Source organism: Papaver somniferum, chromosome 5 (genome assembly GCF_003573695.1).
Source record: "Papaver somniferum cultivar HN1 chromosome 5, ASM357369v1, whole genome shotgun sequence".
In the NCBI taxonomy this organism is placed as follows: domain Eukaryota; kingdom Viridiplantae; phylum Streptophyta; class Magnoliopsida; order Ranunculales; family Papaveraceae; genus Papaver; species Papaver somniferum.
In genome coordinates, this window is record NC_039362.1 from 817,771 (window position 1) to 839,727 (window position 21,957).

A 21,957-nucleotide genomic window follows, 5' to 3' on the forward strand; every position below is an offset into this window, starting at 1 on the left:
TATTATAGAGACATAATACTGATAGATGATCAAACATCAAACAATTTTTCATAAATACAACTTAAATAGAATTTAGGATATCTTTATTTTGTTACTTTCCAATGCTGTAAATTCCTTAGGCAAACATAAATTGCTTAGAATTTACTAATCTCTTGAAAGCAGACTTCATAATAATCAAATTTAGAAACCTACATAAAGTTGAAGCTTGTTCTGCGGTGCCATTTTCCTTAGGAAGCTTCAATGCGAGAATGAAGAAATATATAGATAGGACAGTGTTGATATAAAAAATCTAAGAGTACCAGCAGTAATAAGATTACCTGAATCCACTTGCTTATTATCTTATTCAATATATGTTTATGCACTTTAGTATAATTTTGTCCTTTTCCCAAAAAGCAATTCGAAGTTCCATGATTGTTGGGTCCTTGTTAAGCAATCCCGATAACTGCAATCAAGAAAAAAATGGATATAACAATAAACAATGGATTTAGGAATAGAGTTTCTCGAACTCCCGCATACCATATTGACATAATACAAAAAAATTGATCTCATTGAATTTCATAAGACAACAAAGTAACACACAAGATTGAGTACTGACAAGAACTAAATATATTGAAAACCAAAACATACCTAAATGGAAAGCTTCACGATAGCCAATAGACATTTGAGTTGAATGCGGAGACCTAGAGAGCCTACGAACAGAAATGAAAATCAGTGAGTCTCTGGCGAATAGAAATTTAGTACAGTAACTCAACATACAATATATATTTTCCCCAAAGTAAATATCGAAGCTCCGTAACAGAACTTTTGGGTGTTTCTTGTGAATCACACACAACTTATAACCATGTAATACAGAAACACTGGTAAGATACATAACCATACTCATTGAATAACAAAGTTTATATGGATATTAGACCAAATTTGAAGCATTATGCTCACGTCACCAAGCCAGGCCAAGACGCCACCATTGCAAATCTAACCACATGAGTAGGAAAAAAATTCATATACCTTGTTAAGGGGATTAGGCTTGGGTACCTGTCGTATATGACTATTTGCAAGGCTTCCGTTCCATGTGATTTCTAACATTGTCTTTCTGCAAACACGATCGTGGATAAGAAGTTAATGCTTTTAACAGAGACTAGCCACTAAATTATATATAATTCCTTTGGTATATCCAATTGTATATATACCTGAAAGTCCAACATTACCCTTAGCCAACCAAGGATGTTCAAGTTTCTTGCATTTTATCTTTGATGGTCAAACGAAGAAGGACAAGTGAAGCCACGAGTGTTCTAGAAAGTAGCCAGAAAAGCCTTAAGCTGGTCAAATGGAATGACTATAAATAAACAAATATGTAAGTAAAATGCAAATCAAAGACCTAATGCTACTACTATATCTAGCTTCCACATCCCTTGGGGTTTAATATTTTCCCCCGACCTCGTAAACATACATTAGCACGACTGCAGCGTACATCAAATACATTTAGTACCTCCGCAAGATGCATGATGGAATGCGAGTGCCCAGTGTTTTTCTAACATACTAAGTCTTGTTTATGGTTCATTCCAACTTTAATTACTTAAATAATTTAGTCCAACACAAAAACTGATACAAAATGAAGCTAATATAGAAGTACCTAAAAGTCAGAACTATACTCTTAAATACCAACAGAGACATTGACAAATGATGTAATGAAGGTCACAACAGACCTGCACAATAACACAGTCTACATATAGGTAGGAATAAGAGAAGAACACAATCCATGTTTATAAAAAAACTTTGTTACCCTACAGAATGAAGTTAGCAAGGGAGAAAATGATTAAGATATTCAGTTTGCATGTCAATACAACGTACGTAGGTGCCCTTTCACAAGATACCCAAACTCATAATATTTGTAGTCACTTGCGACATCTACAAAGCACCACTTCATCCATCTCTAGAACCTACTTCTTATGAAAAGTCACCACCAGTACCAACCCAGAACTACTACAAGTCACCACCACCATCTCCAGTATCATCCTCATGCTACCACAAGTCACCACCACCATCAGCTTGAAATTATCTCATATCCGGTACCCATTCTATATACTACAAATCCTCATACTACTTATTATATCAAACAGATCGAAACATCATTGTTATTCATACAATCTTAGAAGAAACATTTCAAAGTAATGAATGATAAATCCTTACCATCACCAGCTACATTGTTGGTGGAATTTGCTACTTGCTTTACAAGGATGGCACCAATTTTATTAACTCTGTCCTTAAACTCAATGCTTTCGGCAACGGTGATACAATTTTTTGTCACTTTAGGTGCACCAAAGCTTTGTTCTCAACAGTACGTCCCTTTAGAATCCAAACATCAAAAGTAAAAATTAGTAATCTACCATGCCAGTTAAATTGCGTAAAATAGTAATCTAATATATTCTACATTAATTAGTTAAGAAGCATGCAAGCACAACATACACTCACTTGAAGACAAGAGAGTAGATATACTTCTGCAGAAATCTCAAAATCAAAAACTCTATAGTTTGCTAAGCCGTGAATGTCAAAATCAAACAGATTTCACTTAGAATTAATGCAATCACAAAAATTCTCAAAATAGATTGACTCACTAATAATACTTTTGATGTTTTACGGGTCCACTGAAATCTTAAAAGAACATAACAAATTATGGTATAACTACAATCAGAAGGAGCTAAATTAAGTGAAATAAATACTCACGCAAAGGGAGAAGGTTCGCAAATTTAAATACCTATGGGAGTTCCTGTATTTGAAATTAAAATTGAAAAACAAGAAAAATGGATAAGACTTCAAATTGTTCACAAATTTAAGCCACTGAACCTGAAAGTCTTCTATCAACAGCTACATCAAAAACAAATAAATTAAAACCTAACATCAAAATCAGATCTCTCCTTCCCTAAATAGAAAACCCAAAATCCAGTGACTGACCTAGAAATGAACCCAGCAATGAAACCAAATTTATAAGAAAAATTAAACATAATACCGAAACATCACCTGATTAAGAACGACTTTAAATTGGTAAATGGTTTATTACATGTGTTTTTCAATTTGAATCCTCCTGTACATCAATCAAAGTAATCTCTTACTCATCTGCATAATTGAAACCCTAAATAAAAAAAATACAAAAACTGGATCTACGGTTTCTACTAAAGAGATTCACAAGAGATCGAGTCCTAAGAATAAGAAAAAGGTAGTCCTAGTGGCGATTGAATCAGTGATGGTAGTTGTGCTCAAGCATAAGGATTATGGGTTGTGGCTGTGGAGTTGGCTGTGAAGAGAAAGAGAGTAAGGAGGAAGAGAAGTTGTATGTGGGAGATAAAAAAAAAGGTAGGGCTTTCATCATCGCCGTTGAAATAGGTATTATGGTGGAATCATCTGTTAAAATCTATCTTAACAGTAGCAGAACTTGTCCGATCTTCGGGCACCGACGTGGCACAATCTTAATGGTGAGGAGGGGAATGACTTTAACATCGGGATTGGTAGTGGGACGAAGATATGGGAGTGATTGAAGGTTTGGATTGATTGTCCTAGATTTGGACAACTTTAGTTGTCCAAGTTACAGAGTTTTCCGAGATTAATGGCAGCAAAGTTGCATCTTCAGATCGAGATGAAGGGGTGGAATGGAGAGGATAAAGGAGAGAGTAAAAAAGAGGAATTTGTGGATATTCAGCTGCATGATCTGAAATCATTCTCTAAAGTCAAGAAGTCAACTGGTCAAAGAGGTGAAATAACAACACGATCTGAAATCGTTCCAACATATGGGCGAAAATAGGGTTAAAAGTGTTTCATGCTACGCATGTGACTCGCATGCTTATACTCTTGGTTGTTGTAGTCGCAACAGAACATGAGCAGTTGCGATTTTCGAAACAGAATCAAGCTGTTCCTAAAATTTGGCAACTGAAATTAGCAACAGAAAATTCGCAACTGGGACAGAGCTGTTGCGAATCTGATTTGCTAAACCCTGAATTTGGTGTAGTGAAAGGATAAAACTTTTTCTTTGGAAATGTTTAAATGGTGTTTTGCCAACAAGGCAAAAATTAGCTTTTATTCTTAGGGGGAGGGGGTTTGAGACCTCTTGTCCTTTGTGTGAAAATGATGTGGAGTCTTTGACTCAATTATTCTTTGAGTGCTCTTATTCCAAATTTGTTTTGTCTCTTCCTCCTGCTCCGAATGTTTCTAATGTTTATAGTAGTGATTCCTTCCTAGATCATTACAATGAATGGGTTAGGGACGATCCTGATAACGATTCTTTAAAAACAGCAGCAACTAAAGGGTGGTTTATATGGAAAGAGAGCTGTAATAGGGTGTTCTCTAACAAATCTAGTACTAGTATTAGATTGTCCATACAAATTCGAAGGGACATTCAATTTTAGACTCCTTCTAGGACTGCTGAAAAAGATAGCGAATCTAGGATTATTCCAAGTACTTTATTGCCTTTACCTAATAGACAGTTGACTAGACCCGAAGGTGATACTACAATGATAAACATGGATGGGGCTTGGATGTCTAGGGATACAAAAGCAGGTTATGGAATGGTTATTTGTAATGCCGCAGGTTATCAAGGAGCAAGAGGAGGAAATGATTTCGAAGCTGCAAAATGGGCGAAAGAGAAGGCCTTAACCCATTTTTTTTCTAGAAGGAGACTGCAAAAATGTAATGAATTATTTGAACGGGAAGGATTCTTCTATCTCTTGGCAGGTTCAGAGAATTCTAGATGAAGTTAAAAAGATGATGCCAGAGTTTACAAGCTTTTTGGGTTTCCAATTCATACACAAAACGGGAAATACTTCTGCAGACTTGCTTGAAAAAGAGGCTAGATCAGCTAGCGCTTCCAAACAAACATGGAGTCTCATTCCTGAAGTTATCATGCATTCACTTTTAGTTGAACAGTCTAATGCTATCTCAAATTCTTATGTTCCTGTATCTTTAGATTTGCTTTCTAAATCCTCTTGTAATCATAATATTTTGGTTTAAGCTTTTGTGAAGAAAAAAAGATAACAAGGAAAATAGAAACAAACATCCTTTTAGCACAAAGTTATGATACATCACTTTCCTAATGAAATAAAATGTTACTCAAGGGCTATCACTACAAGAAAAACTAGCTTAAGCAACCGGTCGATTTAAGTTGCAAAAGTCCGTTTTGAGTCGCTCAAACCCTTAGAGCGATTAAAAGTGGCACTCGCTCTGGAGTTGCAAGAGGTGGGATCTGTAAAGACCTAGAGCAACTAGGTAATCGTTTAAAATGTTGTCCAACTACCATGTATCGACTAACTAAGGTCATGGGTTTAAATATACTCCAACTTACTTGAGCGAGTAATGTAGTTAATTGGTACATGGGTGAACCAGCTAAAACCTGATGCTTGCTACATGAGTTTTTGAGGTATTAGTTTTTAATCTGTATAGACTTTGAACAACTTGACTGAAATTCTTAATGTCGCTGGTATAGTCTTTAAGCAATTTTTATGAAGTTAGTTGCTCAAACTCTCATCAACGAAAATATTAATTCCGGTTAGTTAAAAGGCTTTCCGACGACACCAATTCCGATTCAGATGAATAGCAATATCAAATCAAAACTAATACAGAGAATAATTAACCAAATCATGAACATAATTGATCAATTTTATTATTATTATTATAAATTCGATTTACAACCATTTATTACAGGAAAAAGAAAAGAAAATACAATTTCATTTCTTTAAAATAAAAAGAAAAATTACAATTTTATCAAATACACTTCAATTTTACACCTAAAGATTTACAATTTTCAATTTTATCAAATTACAATTTTATCAAATACACTTCAATTTTACACCATTGATAAACCACTTCAGCTTTGTAGCACCCATCACAGTTCCTCAAATCTCACTGAAAAAGCTCAAAAACACTTAGAGAATCTCACTGCTGCGACCTTATACCATTTAATCTGTTTTTCGGCTCTGATTCTTAGATCACTAAAGTGAGTACTGATTCTAGATCTACTTCATGAACATCCCTCCGAAAATAGAAGTGAAAAACTTGAGTCCTGCATTTAGAAACAAACAAATACAGACATTAACTTTAATTAGACATACAATAACATCAAAAACTGAATCAAGAAGCTAACTTGACATCTGGTACCTACCCTTAAAGCTCAATGAAGTAAACTTCACCTGATTTTACACCTGATTTATTCATTAAAGAAAAAAAAAAAGATCAGACCCGTTGGAGAGAAAACACAAAGAAATATAAAGAACTGAAAAATGTAAAGTAATGACAAACATGTTCGTACATATTTAACCTTCACCTGAACATAACACCAAAAGCTGGTAAAATGAAAATCCATTTGTTTTCGTTTTAGTAAGAACTGAGACGTAGATCAATAAAAATTATCAGTAAAAAATTGATGAACATCAACAAGTAACCTCTATCAATTACAAGAGAGGCAATTTATGTTTGAGACGAGGGAGGCATTCAACCTGTAACAGAGAGAAGGAAAGAGAAGAGAGAAGGGGAGAGAGATTGAATGGAGTTAGCGGCGAAACGAGTTTAGAGCAAAAAAATTAGGGTTTCTATAAGTTTCCAAGGAGAAACGAAATACAACCCTTAGGATTAGAGAGATCCTGAACTAAATTGACGGCTAAGATTAAAGATGCCACGTCAGGAACTTCTCGATAGTTCTTGTACCATGTGACTATGTGAGACACATTGTAGTCCTCCCTTGAAAATGTAACTGGAAATTTTGTGCCCCGTTCAAAACATGGTCTTTTTTTTTGAATTGGTCAAATGGAAAATTCCTTTAATATGTAAAGCATTGATTATTGCGCTGCATATTTTCCGTCAAATTACATGGGCCACATAGGAAACTTTTGGCTATGGTGGAGAATATTTTGGTTGATCTCGGTTTGGTTCTAGGCCATATGTGGTATGGCTGATTTTGGTCCATGTAGGCTCATTTTGTTTTCTTTTTTCGGGAGGAATAAAAGAAGATCTCGCTATTTCCAACCGAAACTTCCATGTGAGGTTCGGTTGGAAATAACCCACATACCAACCGTACCTACAAATTTTGAAGAACATACGGTTGTTTTAAACCCAAATCTGAAGCGTACCTTGAAAAGATTGAGATTTAGGTTTAGGTACGGTTCGTATCGAAACGTTAGTTATCAACCGTACCTGGGTCCGGTTTGTAACTTAAAGGACGTTACCAACCGTATATTCTCCTGTGTATGTTTGAAATTGTTAAGTTCGGTTACAAAATTTTGTTGAATTACCAACCGAAGTTGGGTACGGTTGGTATGGAAACCCAAGTTACAAACCGTACCTGGGTCCGGTTTGTAACTTAAATCATATTACCAACCGTATATTGTCCTGTGTATGTTAGAAGTTGTTATGTTCGGTTTCAAAATTTAGTTCCTTCCTCTACAATTTAGTTCCGAAGAACATACGGTTGGTTATTTGAAAACTTTAACCAACCGTAGCATACAAAGTAATATACGGTTGGTAACTAATTCTTAAACACCAACCGTACTAGGTGCAGTAAATACCGTCCTGTCTTTTGATTTGGTTGTGCGGGATTTTGCCGTGCTCCTTGACGATGTATTTTTTTTAGTGTTATCCCATCCTGTCTCGATGCATTACTTAAATGGAAAAAAGATAGGAAACATGTGTGGATTTGATTTATTTTTTCCTTTTATTTTGATGAGAAATGTGCTAATGACTGAAAAATGTAAATTTGATTTTTGTTCTTTAGTTAAATACACTTTATACAAAGGATACAAATTTTGATATTAAATTTGTTTTATAAAATATTTGATAACATCATCACTCATATCGATTTTAATCTGATATTTTTAAGAATGATCTAGTTATTTTGATAGAGTGGAGTAAACTGAGTTAAACTGGATTGAGCTCATGGATAATTGGTAAAGATAAGCATGGTCCGACAATGATGGTAGTAACTAAGACAGGGTATGCATACAATATGCCAGTATAGGGTTTGTTTAAGATTTCAGAGAATATTCCGAAGGAACCTTACCTGTAAATGGATAGATTCATCGTTCTTACCAAGTTTCTAACATATAGTAGTCCACTCCCGGCCAGGTTTCGATCTCGGAGCCAGGTTATGCATACAATATGCCAGAATAGGGTTTGTTTAAGGTTTCGGGGAATATTCCGAAGGAATTTTACCTGTAAATGGATGGATTCATCGTTCTTACCAAATCCCGACTTATAGTAGTCCACTCCCGGCCAGGTTTCGATGTCGGAGACGGGGTATGCATACAGTACACCAGAATAGGGTTTGTTTAAGGATTCAAAGAATATTTCGAAGGAAGCTTACCTATAAATGGATAGATTCATCACTCTTACCAAATTTCCGACTTATAGTTGTCCACTCCAGGCCAGGTTTAAATCTTGGAGCAAGGGTATGCATACAATATGCCAAAATAGGGTTTGTTTAAGATTTCAGAAAATATTCTGAAGGAATCTTACATGTAAATAGATGGATTCATCGTTCTTACCAAGTTTCCAACTTATATAATGCTAAGTTTGAAATCGGAACCCTCCCGTATCTTCTTAGTTCATACTTTGAATGTCGTTATACCACATTTGAAGTTCGAATCGACACTGAGCTTCATATTTATCGAATTCGATGATATATCATGCTAGGTTTGATGTCAAAACCCTCCCAGAGCTTCTTGGTTCATAGTTTGTATGTCATTATACCACATTTGAAGTTCGAATCGACACTAAGATTCATATCTGTCGATTTCGATAATGTATCATGCTAAGTTTGAAGTCCGAACCCTTCCAGAGCTTCTTTGTTCATAGATTAAATGTCGTTATACCACATTTGAAGTTTGAATCGACATTGAGCTTCATATTTATCGATTTAGATGATATATCATGCTAAGTTTGAAGTCAGAACCCTCCCGTGGATAATTAGTCAAGATAAGCATGATTTAGCAATGTTTGTGGGACCTCATGAAGGCGAAAAGAAGAAATAAGACCTCAATGAGAACGAAGAAAAATGAATATCTATAGGTTTCACTTATTATGCAAAAGATGTAAGTATTGATTAAGGAGAAAAAACATATCACTGTAGTATTACTTCAAAGTTGTGATGAATTTTGGATTAGTGAGAGGATAAAGTAAAGTGTTGTGTTTCGTAGGGTTATGACACAACATATGACAACTCTTCCTTCTTGTTGTGTGAAACAACATATGACAACTCTGCTTACCAGTAGCACTAAATTTTGTAAAAACCCTTTATTAAAGTCAACAGTATGCATACCGAGTATTTATACCTCTGATTCACGAGTTCAGGCCCAAGGGATATGCGTATCACTGCCAGCTATTGAAAGTCATATCCAAGGAGTATGCGTACCATCCCCTATTCTCGAACTCGAACCCAAGGGGTATGCATACTGCACCGACCCGAATTTCTTCCAAATCTTGTCAATGATCTACAACTTCACCATAATTTCGTTCGGCTTCACATTCTTTTTTAATGTTGCGTTCTAATTACATTGGGGTTTTTCATCGGTCAAAAAATCGTGAAAGCGGTCGGCTAATATAAATGGTGTTATTCTTGGAGCTTAAATTAAGAGTAAAAATTTTACTGAGTACACGGGTAACCAGTGTCACACGTGGAAAATTTGTCAATTCACAATACGTAATTAACTCGAATTCGCTAATTATCAACACGATGAGAATTACAAATTTTCGGTAGCATTGTAAAATTGGGACTAATTCTCATTTCTCATCCAAGAATATCATCACCTAATTCTCCCATGGTACGATCCGTATGATATTCATTTTGGCCAATAGAAATCCATAAGCTCACCCCAAAAGATCATCACCTAATTCACCCATAGTACGATCTGTGTGATATTACCATTGGCCAATAGAAACCCATACCCTATACAAACAAAAGACATCACATGGATCGCCACCTCATTTCTTTTTATTTTTTCAATCTGAGCCACAAACATCAACATGAGCGACAACTGTTAAGCATCTAAGGATGAACTTCTTGGCGGGAGAAGTGGCTCACTTTTACCAAAATCAAGGCAATTTTGAATTTTGGCTCCATATTTTTCCCTCCAATTTCTTTTCTTTCTGTTAAATATGTATCTAGAAAGATCCCACAAGCCCAAATTCTTAATATCACGCCTAATTTATTTTCACCACATTTTGCCTTCTCCATCTAAAAAAAACTCACCAAATCTTCACCACTAACACCAGTCCCACAACCGTATTTATGAACAAGTTGCTCTCAAATCCATCTAACAGACTAACACAGAACCAAAATTTCCTTTATGAAAGGAAGAAAAATATTTGGCGTCGCTCGTCTACGAATTTTTTCACTTAGGTCTTTGTTAGACTTTTACCTGATGTTTGTCCTTTTCATTGCCATTGATATCAAATGAATGTTCTTGTTATTAATTTGTTTAATTTTTGTAAAAGTAATTTTGTAGATAACTTATTAGTTGTTTGATTTCAGTTCAAGATCGTCAAAATCTAGGTTTTTATATGGTGTGCAAATTCTCGATTGAATGTTGAATTGGTGGTTTTAGTTGTTTTCAGATTAATGGGTGGGATTTTATTTCTTTGTTTTATTTGAAACTTGTTGTTTTTTTGAGATGGGTGTTTTATTTTCCAGAGATTGTAAGCTCTAATTGAAGTTTAAAGGGTTATGAAATGCTGGAAAATTTGTTGGTGAAATTGTATCCATCAATTGGATGTTTTAAATTGTAGTTTTGTGTTCGTGTGTATTTCTACAAGAGGGTAAATGGTGTTTGTGTGAATCACTCAATGCTTTTTGAGCAAAAATTTCATTTTTTACCGATGTCACCTATTTGGATCAACAAAAAACACATACGGGTATCATCGATCTTTAATTTATTTTTGTATTCTTGTTCTGATCGATAATAGTATTGAATTTATGTTAAAACTTTCAATTAACTGTGTTTAGTTGAATTTTGTTCAAGCATACTCAGTGTTTGAGATATTGCCTCTGCCATAATTGATGTATACTCAGTGTTTGGGATATTTCATCTGCCAGAATTGATGTATAGTTGTAAAAGTCCTTAGTGGTTACTCTGCATACAACTTAATGTTTAATCGGTAACATTGAACTATATATTACATCTATCCATGACTGATAGAGGAACTCAAATGTGGCACAAAGAAGAAAAAAAAGGAGAAGAAATATATCCAATCTTTAACCAAATTTTGTACAGAGGAACTCTATTAGATCCAGGCTTCATTCTCGTGTCTAACATAATTAGATAAAGGTGAACTGGATTGATTGCGGAAAAGCTGCTTGATTCGATAACAAAATTCACGTTTATTTGAAACCGTAATATATATGTATCTAAAGCCATTCACTTTCCCTTTTCTTAATTGGAGATTGCTATAACTTGGTTGCTGGGACAGGTTTTACCAGCCAAACATATTTTGAATTGCTGATCTATGGTAGCTTGAAGTAAAAAGCCACTAACCTATTATTCTACTCGCTATACATGACTGGGAAAAATGCTGGAGCAACCAACAAATATATTTAGTAGCTGCGATAAAGTGGACACAGGTTAATAGCAGCCAAAATTTCTGATAGTTGCAGACATGGTTGCTTGACTGTTAAAACGACCAAAATTTTGTGCTCTTGCTAAGATTTTGGTCGCTTAAACCAAGTTTTCTTGTAGTGTATGTTGTAAAAGGCGCTAGGCGAGGCGAGGCGCCAGACCTAGCGCCTAAGGCGTCGCGGAAAAATTAGAAAATTGCAAAAATGGGCGTGTCTTGACGCCTTTGGCGCTTTTTTTGCTAGGCGCTAGGCATGCGCTTAAACGCCAAAGGCGCTCGCCTTTTACAACATAGCTCAAGGGGAATGTCATCTTTGGATGACCACAGAACGGATACAACTTTTGCTTCAAAAAGAAAAAAAAATTAGAAAAATACATCTTTGATATCTAATATTACAAAGGCACCGATGCAATAAAGAACTTGAAAATGAACTACAATAGTCACCATTCAATCCATCAAAGTAATTAAGTCAAACAACTTGCCAAACAAATTTAACACAAGCTTATACAAAATTACAAATCCGCTTTTATTTTTCTAAAACACATAAATTCTAAAACCCAAAATGATAGAAGTAGCGATATTCCGCAATAGCTCGTCGATCTCTCACTCCATCGTTTACTGTAACAATCTTAAACTTCTTCTTTTTGGGCACTTCGCCAAAGATGGCATATCCCCAAAACCCTATGTAAATTACTGCACCCCGTAAAGAATTAGAGTCAAGTCAAATCCCAGCTATACGAACCATGGTTACATCATACTCTAATCTGCAATTAACAGGAATGGTTAATTGTGCAGTCAGAGACTTACACAAAATCTGAAAACTGTATATGACTTCTCCTTTGGTGGTCCATGAGGATCTGTGAATGGCAATCGGCGAAGTAATTCAACGATTGAAATACATACAGGGCAATTAACTTGTCTAATTTAGCTCGCGATCGAGCCAAACAAGAGTAGATATATGGAAAGGAGAGTAATTTGGAATCCTACTTCAACTCCAACTCCAAAGGAAGAAGCCCACCCACTCTATATAAACAAAGGAACCATCCACACTTCACATCATCCTCTAAACGATTCAAAACAACACCATAATATGACGCTCAGTAAATCAACACTCGGTAGTCTCATATTACTCCTTTTCTTTTTCAGCACCGCTTTTTCAACTTCATCATTGTCATCCCTAACATCAACTCCAGATTTCCAGACGCTGTTGGAATTCAAGAAAACTGCAGACCCATACAATAAAACCTTAACGTCATGGAACGAATCATCACTAGACCCTTGCGATTCATGGGAGGGCGTCAGATGTGGTTTCGATGGCCGAGTCGAGGTACTATCACTCAGGCACCGTAACCTAACGGGTTCGATTGAGATCCTTAGTCAGTTAACTGCATTGGAAAGTCTATCGCTGGATCATAACGATCTCACTATCCCTTCAAATTTTTCATTCTCTTCATGGAAAAATATGGAGTATCTTTTTCTCCCTAATAATAATTTCTCTTCGAGTTTTCCTTCGGGTATTTCGTCGCTTCAGAAATTACTCAACATTGATTTATCTAACAACCGATTCTATGGAGAAATCCCATTGTCAGAGCTTATTACACTACCTCGTTTACGAATAATTCACTTAGAGGGGAACTGTTTTAGCGGTTCCCTTAAGATACAACAGGACTCAAAAAGGTCGACAAGCAAGAATTCTTTTAAAATTATTGAATTTGATGTCTCTGGAAACAATCTCTCTGGAGAAATCCCACAAGTTTTATCTTCTTTTCATGTTTCCTGGTTCACGGGGAACAATAAATTATGTGGAAAGCCTTTAGGAAATTGTTGTCCTGGGCCGCCTTCCAGCAGTGTCTCATGCACCCAAGGGGACGTCCAGGATGAAGCAGAGGATATTATGCATGAAGAGGCCTTAGCGTGGGAAAGGGAATTTGACAATTACATTCAGCTAATAGACAGTAATGGGGAAGCATGGCTGAGGCGTGGCGGATTACGGCTGAGGCATGGCGGATTACGTTTTTCATAAAACAGTTTACTGATTCATAAATATGTTTCCGAGTTCTCTGTGACCTACCACTTGATTGTGCATAATTTGCTAGTTGTTGTTCGGAGCCAGCTTCCAGCAGCGTCTGCACCCAAGGGGTGGTCATACAGGATGAGGATATAGAAGCAGTTGATTTTTTTTTTATTTTTTTTTTGAAGCATGAATATATTTAAAAAAAGGAACTAGTGATGAAGAAGAGTTTGTCAAGTCCATGGAAAAGGATTTTGAAGCACTAGTGATGGGACTTTACAGTAATGGCTATAGCAGGGCGGATAATCTTATTCGCAAAAATCGTTAACTTGTTGCATGACAGATAGCAGATGTTAGAGTTGGAAGCACGCATTTAAATAATCCTGCCTGAAACAATTGACAGTTTAACTTTGTAACCATGCATGCATGAGTACTGAAATTGTAGATTTTATATTTGGTACTGAAAATATATTTGGTACCATGCATGCATGAGTACTGAAAATGTAGATTTCAGTACTGAAAATGAGTACTGAAATCCAGAACAAGAAAATATACCCTAAATTGTTAGGTGCTAGTCGCTGTTGCAGTCGATTGTGGTATCAAAATAGATTTCTCTGTCAACCAGATTAATCCCAATATTGATACTTTGCATTTGGTGGGCACCAAGAACCGCAAAAGTTACCCCAGGATCATCCCTCTGCATAGCCAAGCAGTATACCCCATCCAAATCAACATCATGATCATAAAACCATGTATTCTCTATAGATAACTTATAATCGAACCCAGCAATATGAAATATTAACGCAGGCATGAGTTCCTTAAGATCACTCCATTTACTTGCTTTCACACACAGCTCTCCTTTAACAGTTTCAAGGACAAATAATTCTTCAATCCTTTTCCTCATCACATCAATCAATTTGTCATAAATATATGCCGGTAAAGAACTTTCCGAATTGCCTGTGTCTAACAGCATGAGCGGTCCTGTCCAATCGAAAACCCTTTCAAAATCGAAGCTGATACCTTCTAGACCAATGAAATAATGATTTTTATAAGAATCTTGGACCTTTTGCATAGAAGTCTTCACACCTTGGACCAATGCTGCCTTCCCAAAGCGTAAAGAATTGCTATAGCTTCTGCGAAAGGCCGCGTTGTTTCGCCTTGGACCAAGTAAACCTTTCCTCTGAGGCAAGCAGAAGGAGAATTTTCCTATTCCTAATTGACTAACAAAGGACAATTCGTGTCTATTCAATCCAAAAATGCCTGGAGGGTACATCCCAGCCCCATTTACTTTGAAAACATTATCATTCCCACAACCAAAGACAAATTCAGGATATTGAGCAATGCTTCCATTTTCTCGGTAGGTAGTTATGGTGTCCGTTGATAGATAGCCTGTAGAATAACCGCCGTCCGCATAACTGTATGTATATGGACATGTATTGTCGGTATCATCACATTTACTAATTCTTTTGTCATAACACTCTAGGTGAAGACACGGCAACTTGGAACAAGTTAAGGAACTCGTCGGATCAAATATAGGTTTCTCTTGTTTGTAGCATCGTTTGCATGGCTTGCACTGCAGCCAGGTTAAAAAACTTCCATTATCCATAAAAGAATAGGTAACAAAGCGTGGTGTACCAATTTCATAGCTCACCATGTATCCGGACCGCAATGCCGTCAATGGTAGGTAATCCCGGATAGAGTAACTTTTACGATCTATCAGCATGGTGAAGTTAGGAGCTCGTAGAGAGTCGTGGAACAGCCGAATACGTTCCTGGTCTGTCATTTCTGCAGAATAATATGGTGAAAGAGGTGAATCTAACATGTGAAAAAGAGGTACTGTGAATCCAATACCATCAGCTAAGGAATTGTTTTTGAGAGATATAGGGGATTGAGAAACTGCTAGTAATAAAGGAATAGAAAGATAAAGTAACATGAATGGAAGAAGCAGAGGAACTTCCATGGTTTAGACACGGAGAAAGGAAAATGGAGCAGAGCAGATTAAAGATTTGATCAAGTATTGGTTTTTTTTATTAATTTTAGAATTATTTTCTGGACTAATATTGTTAGCCTAGGCATACTGCACGCATTGATCAACTACCATACAAACTTGGCATGCTTCATGCATGGGGTACCTAACTGCTTATTCAACATACAAATTATGTGACAGCTATACTCAGAGTCCGTGAAAGGATGTTGTTTACAAATTCTGAATTTTATGCTGTTAACCTACTTAAAAATTAGCGTCTATGACTAGCAGTTCTACGTACATTATCTCAAAAACGAGAACGAAGTTTAACGAACGTATGCAGGTGTGCAAGAAAGGACGTTTTTACTAATAGGGTTGCAACTCATATTTGCGATCCTTCCAAGCAATATTCAGGCTAGTTCTAATTCTAGCACCTAATCTTTAGCATAATCGTGTAAGTGCTGATACTAATAATATAACGTTACGATTATGAAGTAACAACAGATGGATTACCATTTCTTTCAGTACATTGATTAGTTCTTTTCAACTTCCTGTAGCTCATCACTGGTCTGAGTCCTTCACAATTAGTGTCTGGTTCAGCATCCTGGGCACATTTTAGTCTGACTTAATTTAAGAAGGCAGGTGCTATGTAAGCTTTTGGCAGGGGAGCGAGCCCCTTTTCTACTGTTTAGGAAAAGCAAATGAATTATCAGTTAAGTGCACAATACTATATCAATCTTCAACTTCCTCTATACACGCACTACGCGTTTGTGAATATTATCGAGATTCAAAATGGCATCAACGAGAACCACATTACTGCAGTATAGATAACTTTAGAAGAATAAAAAGATGCATAAAGAACTACAAATGAATAAGCATCATACTAGATTAGACTGAATGTCTTCTTACATTAACAGCCTTTTAATTAACACATGGTATCATTATTGCACACAAGAACCATTCAAAATTATAGAAAATTATCTTTATTGCATATATGCAAGAACTTGTGTTCATTGGTTGTCAGCTCCTTCTTCATTACTTATCCATAACTATGGCATAATTATGTTGAAAGTGAAATCCAAATTACTCCTAGATTTAATTATACTCTATAACTGAAACACACGAGATAGACAGGATACACAGTATAAACAGTTACTCATAATACTATACTGATTGAATTAGCAACACGAAATAGAAAAAACCTCTTAATTAGACCTAAGGTTTTGATTCAGATTTCTTAACTTCTATTTTGGCATGCCTGAAGGAGGGAGAATTAAGAAATTTTCTTTCATGCCTTGAAAAGAGTCATTGTCATACTTGCCATGTGTCTATCATTTTTTCTAGCCATTTTTTTTATCACGAGACAGAGAAACAACTCAATAGCTACCTAGCACAGCTCAGTACTTCAACAGCTGAACCTTAATGTACCATTAACCTTAATCAAAGCTTAACTAGACGACTAAACTTAAGCTAAATCCAGATTAGCACCAAACCAGCTTAACACAAGCTAAGAGAATCCTGATTTGTTGCTAGGCCATAAAAAGCCAACAATTTTTAAACCCTTCTAACTAAGTACCAGTATTGCATATATGAATCAATCAGAACTTATATTATGCACGAAGTAAATGTTTAAAATTGTTACCGTAGCACCTTGAAGCAACAGAATTGAGGTAAACGGGAATGTTAAAGCAGCTCGTGAAGGATTACCTCGACGCTTCATAAGGGGTGAATGTCCATTCACATCCGGAGGATTAAGTGGTGGCTAGGTAACCAATATAATGGAACTTGAAGCTTCTCTGCTTCCAGGAAGTCCTTTACAAACTGAAATGGATCTTTCACCTGTGCCCTTTGTTCTACTTGTCCCAATATCTTAGAAAACATGAAAACAATAGTTAGTATACATAAGATATCAGAGTCTAAATGTACAATCGGAGAAAAGTGATTAGACCTTTTATTCACAAATGATAGCAGCACAAACTCATCAAACTGTATTTATCAATCAAGGTACCAAGTAAGTGTCCAATATTGTTACCATGGCGCCTCCACCTCGGAAGTACCAGAACTGAGCTAAACGGAAAGTTAGAAGCAACTCGTGAAGGATTATATTCGACGCTCTGTAAGGGGTGAATGCCCATACACTTCTAGAGGATCAAGGGGTAGCTAGATAGCCAATATAATGGACTGCGGTCTTAGTTTGGTTTAGAACTTGAAGCTTCTCTCTCCTTCTTGGAAGTCCTTTAAAAATTGCGATGTACTTGGCTTCTCTTGTTCACCCCCCAATTTCCTAAAACGAGCAAAAACAGTAATGATGTTAGTATACAAAAGATATCAAATATTAAATGTAGAACAGAAGAAAAGTGATTGGACCTTTTATCCACAAATGTTAGCAGCACAAACTCATCAAACTACATACATAAACCACTGTACTAAGGAAAACATGTATTAAAACATAGCGTGCTACAAAGTCCACCTAATCTATCTTTAAATTGGTAATTGATTGCTTCTAATTGATGTCAAATACTAATGAATTTATTAGTTCCTTACTATCAGCTACATTCCCATGTAGCAAGTTACATGCTGAACTTGAAAGCTGCCACCACAGCAAAATCTTATCCTATGTTCTTCTACCATCTTACAAATTAAAATAAAATAAAAAATCATCTGATTCATACACAGTCGTCTGGATATAAAACTCACCATTAGTGAAGAAATTCCTTTCTCCCTAGCATTTTAGTTTCTGGAACCGGCTTCTCTGTACAGAAATGTTCAAGATAACATTCAGCAGAGATGGCCTCTTTCAAGTACCTGCGTTTAACAAATATGAAATCAGAACCACAATAAGTTTTAAGTCTCTAGATCATGAAAGCAGCTTTCTCTTAAGGAAATTAAACTTGCATAGAAGAGACGCTGCTAATTCTAATACCATCACCAGAAACCTTATTTAAAAAAAAAATCGAAAAGAAAGAAATTAAGAAGAACCATTGAAGATAATAAAGGAAATGATTAAGAAAAATGAAATGAAGACGAGTAAGATAATACATTACTAACATCAGCCGCCTTGATCAGTTGTGGTGGTGGTGGTGTTTGAGACGCCATGCACGGAAAGGACATCACTTGGCATATTATTTTTTAGACCTTACAAACTGGCTCTTTATTGCCGAGCCTGAGATCACAAAGTTTTAAGGTTCGGAAAGTTGTGGCCTATGCTGTATGAAGACTAGGTACAAGAAACCAAGTTGTGGCTAATCCCAGTCTTGCACATCAGCTCAAAACCGAATTTTAGACTGTTTTTATAAATTTTGAGATCCGGAAGCTCCATAAGATTCACTTAGCAGTGTCAATTATAGAACCACAAGTAACAGAACTAAGAATTTCAAACTATTATGAGTGAGTTCGGAACTAAAGAGCATCAACAAAAAGGTGTCAAAAAGTATCAACAAACAAACAACATCACAACGCGGATGGCACTGACATGCTAAGCTATTGACCATAGTTCATACAGGAAAAAAAAGAAGAAGGAAAACGATACTTAGGAAAGACAACCAAACACTTTCTTGCATGTTTTACGCCAAGAAATTGATCAAGCTACAGGTAGAGACTTTTGGAAGCATCAGTATCTTCTTCGTTACTCTATCCCGCCTGCACTGCGGTAAGCCTGAAAGGAATGCAATTGTCATTTTCTGCAAGGCAGGTGAGTTCCGTAAAACGAATTTTATCATATCAAGGTCTTCGTGTTTCCCATCAATCTCCCGAACTTCGACTGCTTTCTGCTGTTGTAACACACACTCCCGCCTCCTAAATGTATCTAAATCATGATAGTTTTGGGATGAAGAAAAACCCTGTAACCAATTAACAAGAAGAAAACAAAGTTCAAAAACAAAAGCCACGAGTTAGAGAACGGAACAGCGAGACAAACTAAGACATCTTTCCCCCTATTTTCCATCTTGATCCAAAAAATTGGATCAAATCAGGCAATGTTATTTGCTATATTCCTCTATACGTAGCAGAATCTTTAGTAAATAATAATTCAACAAAAGATGAGCATTTAAATCAAGGACTTCAGAGAGGTGAGGGACTTGCCTGAGCAATGACAACTGATTCCAAATTAGGCACCTTAAGGAGGAGATTAAGTAACGCATAAAACATGCAACGTGAAAGCTTTGAACTCACATCCAATCGTCTCAAATCATGAAAAATAGGCATCATCTGATTCATCTCTCCCCAGAAGAAACTCTAGCAACCAGGAAAAACAACATCAGCAATGCATACAAATGAACCAGAAAGTTTATCGAACACAAATCTCAGTTGAGAATGAAAAATTAGTGAGGAAGCATTTATACCGTGAGGGTGGAGCCAGAAATGTGTAGGATCTTTACACTTGAAATGCCTTCAACAAGTTTTTTAAGGCCACACTGCCTCTTCGAATTTTTATTCGCACGACTTTCATCAGTAATGTCAATGTGTGCATCAACTACTGATGAAAACACATGCTCTGTATTAGCATAACCCTCTGGCATGCCATTGTATGTTAGAGACTGTAGATTTGGTGCATAAATGTTGAGCTTGCAACTATACATCTTGGAGTTTGTAATGAATAACCGCTTCAATGAAGCAACTGAAATATGTAAAACCTTTGTTATCATCATGTAACAATTACTCAACATCAATTCTTCGAGGACAGGGGAATTTGAAAATAACTGCGCATTCAAGTCCTCATCATGTAGCATAGGTACTATCATAATCAAGGCAAAATTTCTTTACATTAGGCAAATCATCACGGAATAGAGGATAAGATTGATCTAGTAGTCTATCCATAAAATTTACCAACCCGGTTGTCTCAGACCAATCTTCGTCTTCCTGACCTGTGTTTTCACCTCTAGTTTCTAGAAACCGGTATCGAGAGTGCCTCCGCCATTCTTGGATATTGATAACTGGAGAAGATATCCACAAGTTCTTCCATCTTTTAGACAAAATGCAGGTTGCAACAACGCGTTTGAACGGAAGGAATGAGAAGATATGGTGAAGAAGTGGGTCATATAGGTTACTGAGCCCATCCTTTCCGACACCCATGTTCTTGTTCTGTAACTAATCTCTAATCAAGAATTAACGGCAAGGGTTAGATAAAAAATAAGTGCCACATTTTTGAATGTGAATCCTAAAATGAGGTTTTATTGGGGGGTTTTCAAATCAATAAAATGTGGCACTTATTTTTGGGGGGTTTTCAAATCAATAAAATGTGACACTTATTTTTGGGGGGTTTTCAAATCAATTTATTAGGGTTTAATAACATTTTTGGAAATTAAAAAGAAACTCAAACAAGAAAAAGTAATCCCAAATCCTAATCAATGATTCACAAATTTACATGCAACAAAGAGTAAACCCAAAATTTAATCAATGATTCACAGACATGCAGTTGAGCAAAATCAAAAATTACCTAAGAAGTGAAAAACTCTTGGTACACCACAAGCAGGATTGACTTGATCAGAGACTGATTATTCCTCCATTTTTAATCACCACCTCGAGGATACCCAAACCCTCTCCAACTTCCGCGAACCCTAAACCAAAGAAAAGAGAAGTTTTCTTTGTTTTTCATTTTGAGACTCCCACTCCCCCTTCACTTCACTTCAGTAAATGATTGTCACGTGTCTTCTTCGGGGTAAAACCTAAGGATAATTCAGCATGGGCTCCTTTCTTATACTCCAGGCCCAGATAAATGAGATTCGATCTCTGGTCTGGCTCTGCTGCTATTAATCAGTTAGGGGTGAGCAACGGACGGACAGTTGCAGATTAGGGGTCACCCGCGTCTAATCCGTCAAAATCACGGATATGGAAAATCAAACGGTGACCGGACCACATCAAACGTTGATCCGCTGTCAAAAAAAATTAAATAAAACAAAAATATCAAGTTTATAAACTAGAATTTTAACACAAAAGATAGTTGACCGTTAACACAAAAGATTATTGCGCTCTTTTTTACAGAAACAAAAAAAGTATTAATTCTTGCGTACAACCAAGGGTAAACTATCAAAATGCAATAATCCAACAACAAGTCTGGTGCCAAGCCAATGGAACTTCTGCTGCCAAAAAAAAGTCATTGGATTTGAGTACTAGTTCATTTAATCCATAATAGATATGTCTGGAATTTTCTTTAAGATTTCTATCGCATCTGTAAAATGAGGAGGCATAGAGCAATCAGTGAACAGTTGCAAGTTTCTGTCATTTATGCATCGTATCATATGTCATAAACCCAACTTGACTTGGAGAAGCTAGCAGTTCAAACAAAAGTGTGCCTGGTAAAGGACGCACCATTCAACCTATATTGTTATAATCAACAAATCACTTATGTCAAAGTAAAAAAGCATAGCATTGAAATCACACATAACATAGATATTCCATGAGT

At 36.2% G+C, this 21,957-nt stretch overlaps 2 protein-coding genes and 2 long non-coding RNA genes across 10 annotated transcripts; all 4 read right to left on the bottom strand.

Moving 5' to 3' along the window:
• Positions 1-378: 378 nt before the first annotated feature.
• On the bottom strand, positions 379-1,317 carry LOC113277191. Its single transcript, XR_003324774.1, has 4 exons — positions 1,188-1,317; positions 1,033-1,090; positions 628-689; positions 379-442 (listed from the first exon to the last, which is right to left on the bottom strand). It is a non-coding gene; the product is annotated as an uncharacterized LOC113277191 (long non-coding RNA).
• A 4,489-nt stretch (positions 1,318-5,806) lies between these two features.
• Positions 5,807-6,311, bottom strand: LOC113277193. Its single transcript, XR_003324776.1, has 3 exons — positions 6,290-6,311; positions 6,143-6,182; positions 5,807-6,043 (listed from the first exon to the last, which is right to left on the bottom strand). It is a non-coding gene; the product is annotated as an uncharacterized LOC113277193 (long non-coding RNA).
• A 7,623-nt stretch (positions 6,312-13,934) lies between these two features.
• Positions 13,935-18,393, bottom strand: LOC113277194 (aspartic proteinase CDR1-like). 3 transcript variants are annotated; one of them, XM_026526346.1, is made up of 6 exons: positions 18,255-18,393; positions 17,590-17,841; positions 17,265-17,426; positions 16,071-16,241; positions 15,243-15,376; positions 13,935-15,164 (listed from the first exon to the last, which is right to left on the bottom strand). In XM_026526346.1, exons 4-6 carry the CDS (start codon positions 16,117-16,119, stop codon positions 14,163-14,165), a joined length of 1,185 nt encoding a protein of 394 aa, XP_026382131.1. In that variant the 5' UTR covers positions 16,120-16,241; positions 17,265-17,426; positions 17,590-17,841; positions 18,255-18,393; the 3' UTR covers positions 13,935-14,162. The 3 variants fall into 3 exon arrangements, with proteins under 3 accessions (XP_026382131.1, XP_026382129.1, XP_026382130.1); XM_026526344.1 differs by having other exon boundaries at positions 13,935-15,376; XM_026526345.1 differs by lacking the exons at positions 17,265-17,426; positions 17,590-17,841; positions 18,255-18,393 and having other exon boundaries at positions 13,935-15,376; positions 16,071-16,242.
• Positions 18,394-18,932: 539 nt separating this feature from the next.
• Positions 18,933-21,133, bottom strand: LOC113277195 (putative F-box/FBD/LRR-repeat protein At5g44950). Of its 5 annotated transcripts, none has more exons than XM_026526352.1 (5): positions 20,992-21,133; positions 20,386-20,649; positions 19,898-20,172; positions 19,638-19,790; positions 18,933-19,396 (listed from the first exon to the last, which is right to left on the bottom strand). In XM_026526352.1, exons 3-5 carry the CDS (start codon positions 20,132-20,134, stop codon positions 19,121-19,123), a joined length of 666 nt encoding a protein of 221 aa, XP_026382137.1. In that variant the 5' UTR covers positions 20,135-20,172; positions 20,386-20,649; positions 20,992-21,133; the 3' UTR covers positions 18,933-19,120. The 5 variants fall into 5 exon arrangements, with proteins under 5 accessions (XP_026382137.1, XP_026382135.1, XP_026382136.1 ...); XM_026526350.1 differs by having other exon boundaries at positions 19,898-20,289; XM_026526351.1 differs by lacking the exon at positions 20,386-20,649.
• Positions 21,134-21,957: the final 824 nt, after the last annotated feature.

Bases quoted from the DNA above. Each gene is read 5' to 3' on its own strand.
- LOC113277194 (XM_026526344.1), bottom strand. From the start codon at position 16,119: ATGAGCTACAGGAAGTTGAAAAGAACTAATCAATGTACTGAAAGAAAT. The intron at 15,377-16,070 runs GTAATCCATCTG...ATTATTCTGCAG, and splicing joins TCAATGTACTGAAAGAAATG to AAATGACAGACCAGGAACGT.
- LOC113277195 (XM_026526348.1), bottom strand. From the start codon at position 20,296: ATGATAGTACCTATGCTACATGATGAGGACTTGAATGCGCAGTTATTT. The intron at 19,791-19,897 runs GTATAAATGCTT...CCTGGTTGCTAG, and splicing joins TTTCTGGCTCCACCCTCACG to AGTTTCTTCTGGGGAGAGAT. The intron at 19,397-19,637 runs GCAAGTCCCTCA...AATTGGTTACAG, and splicing joins AATCAGTTGTCATTGCTCAG to GGTTTTTCTTCATCCCAAAA.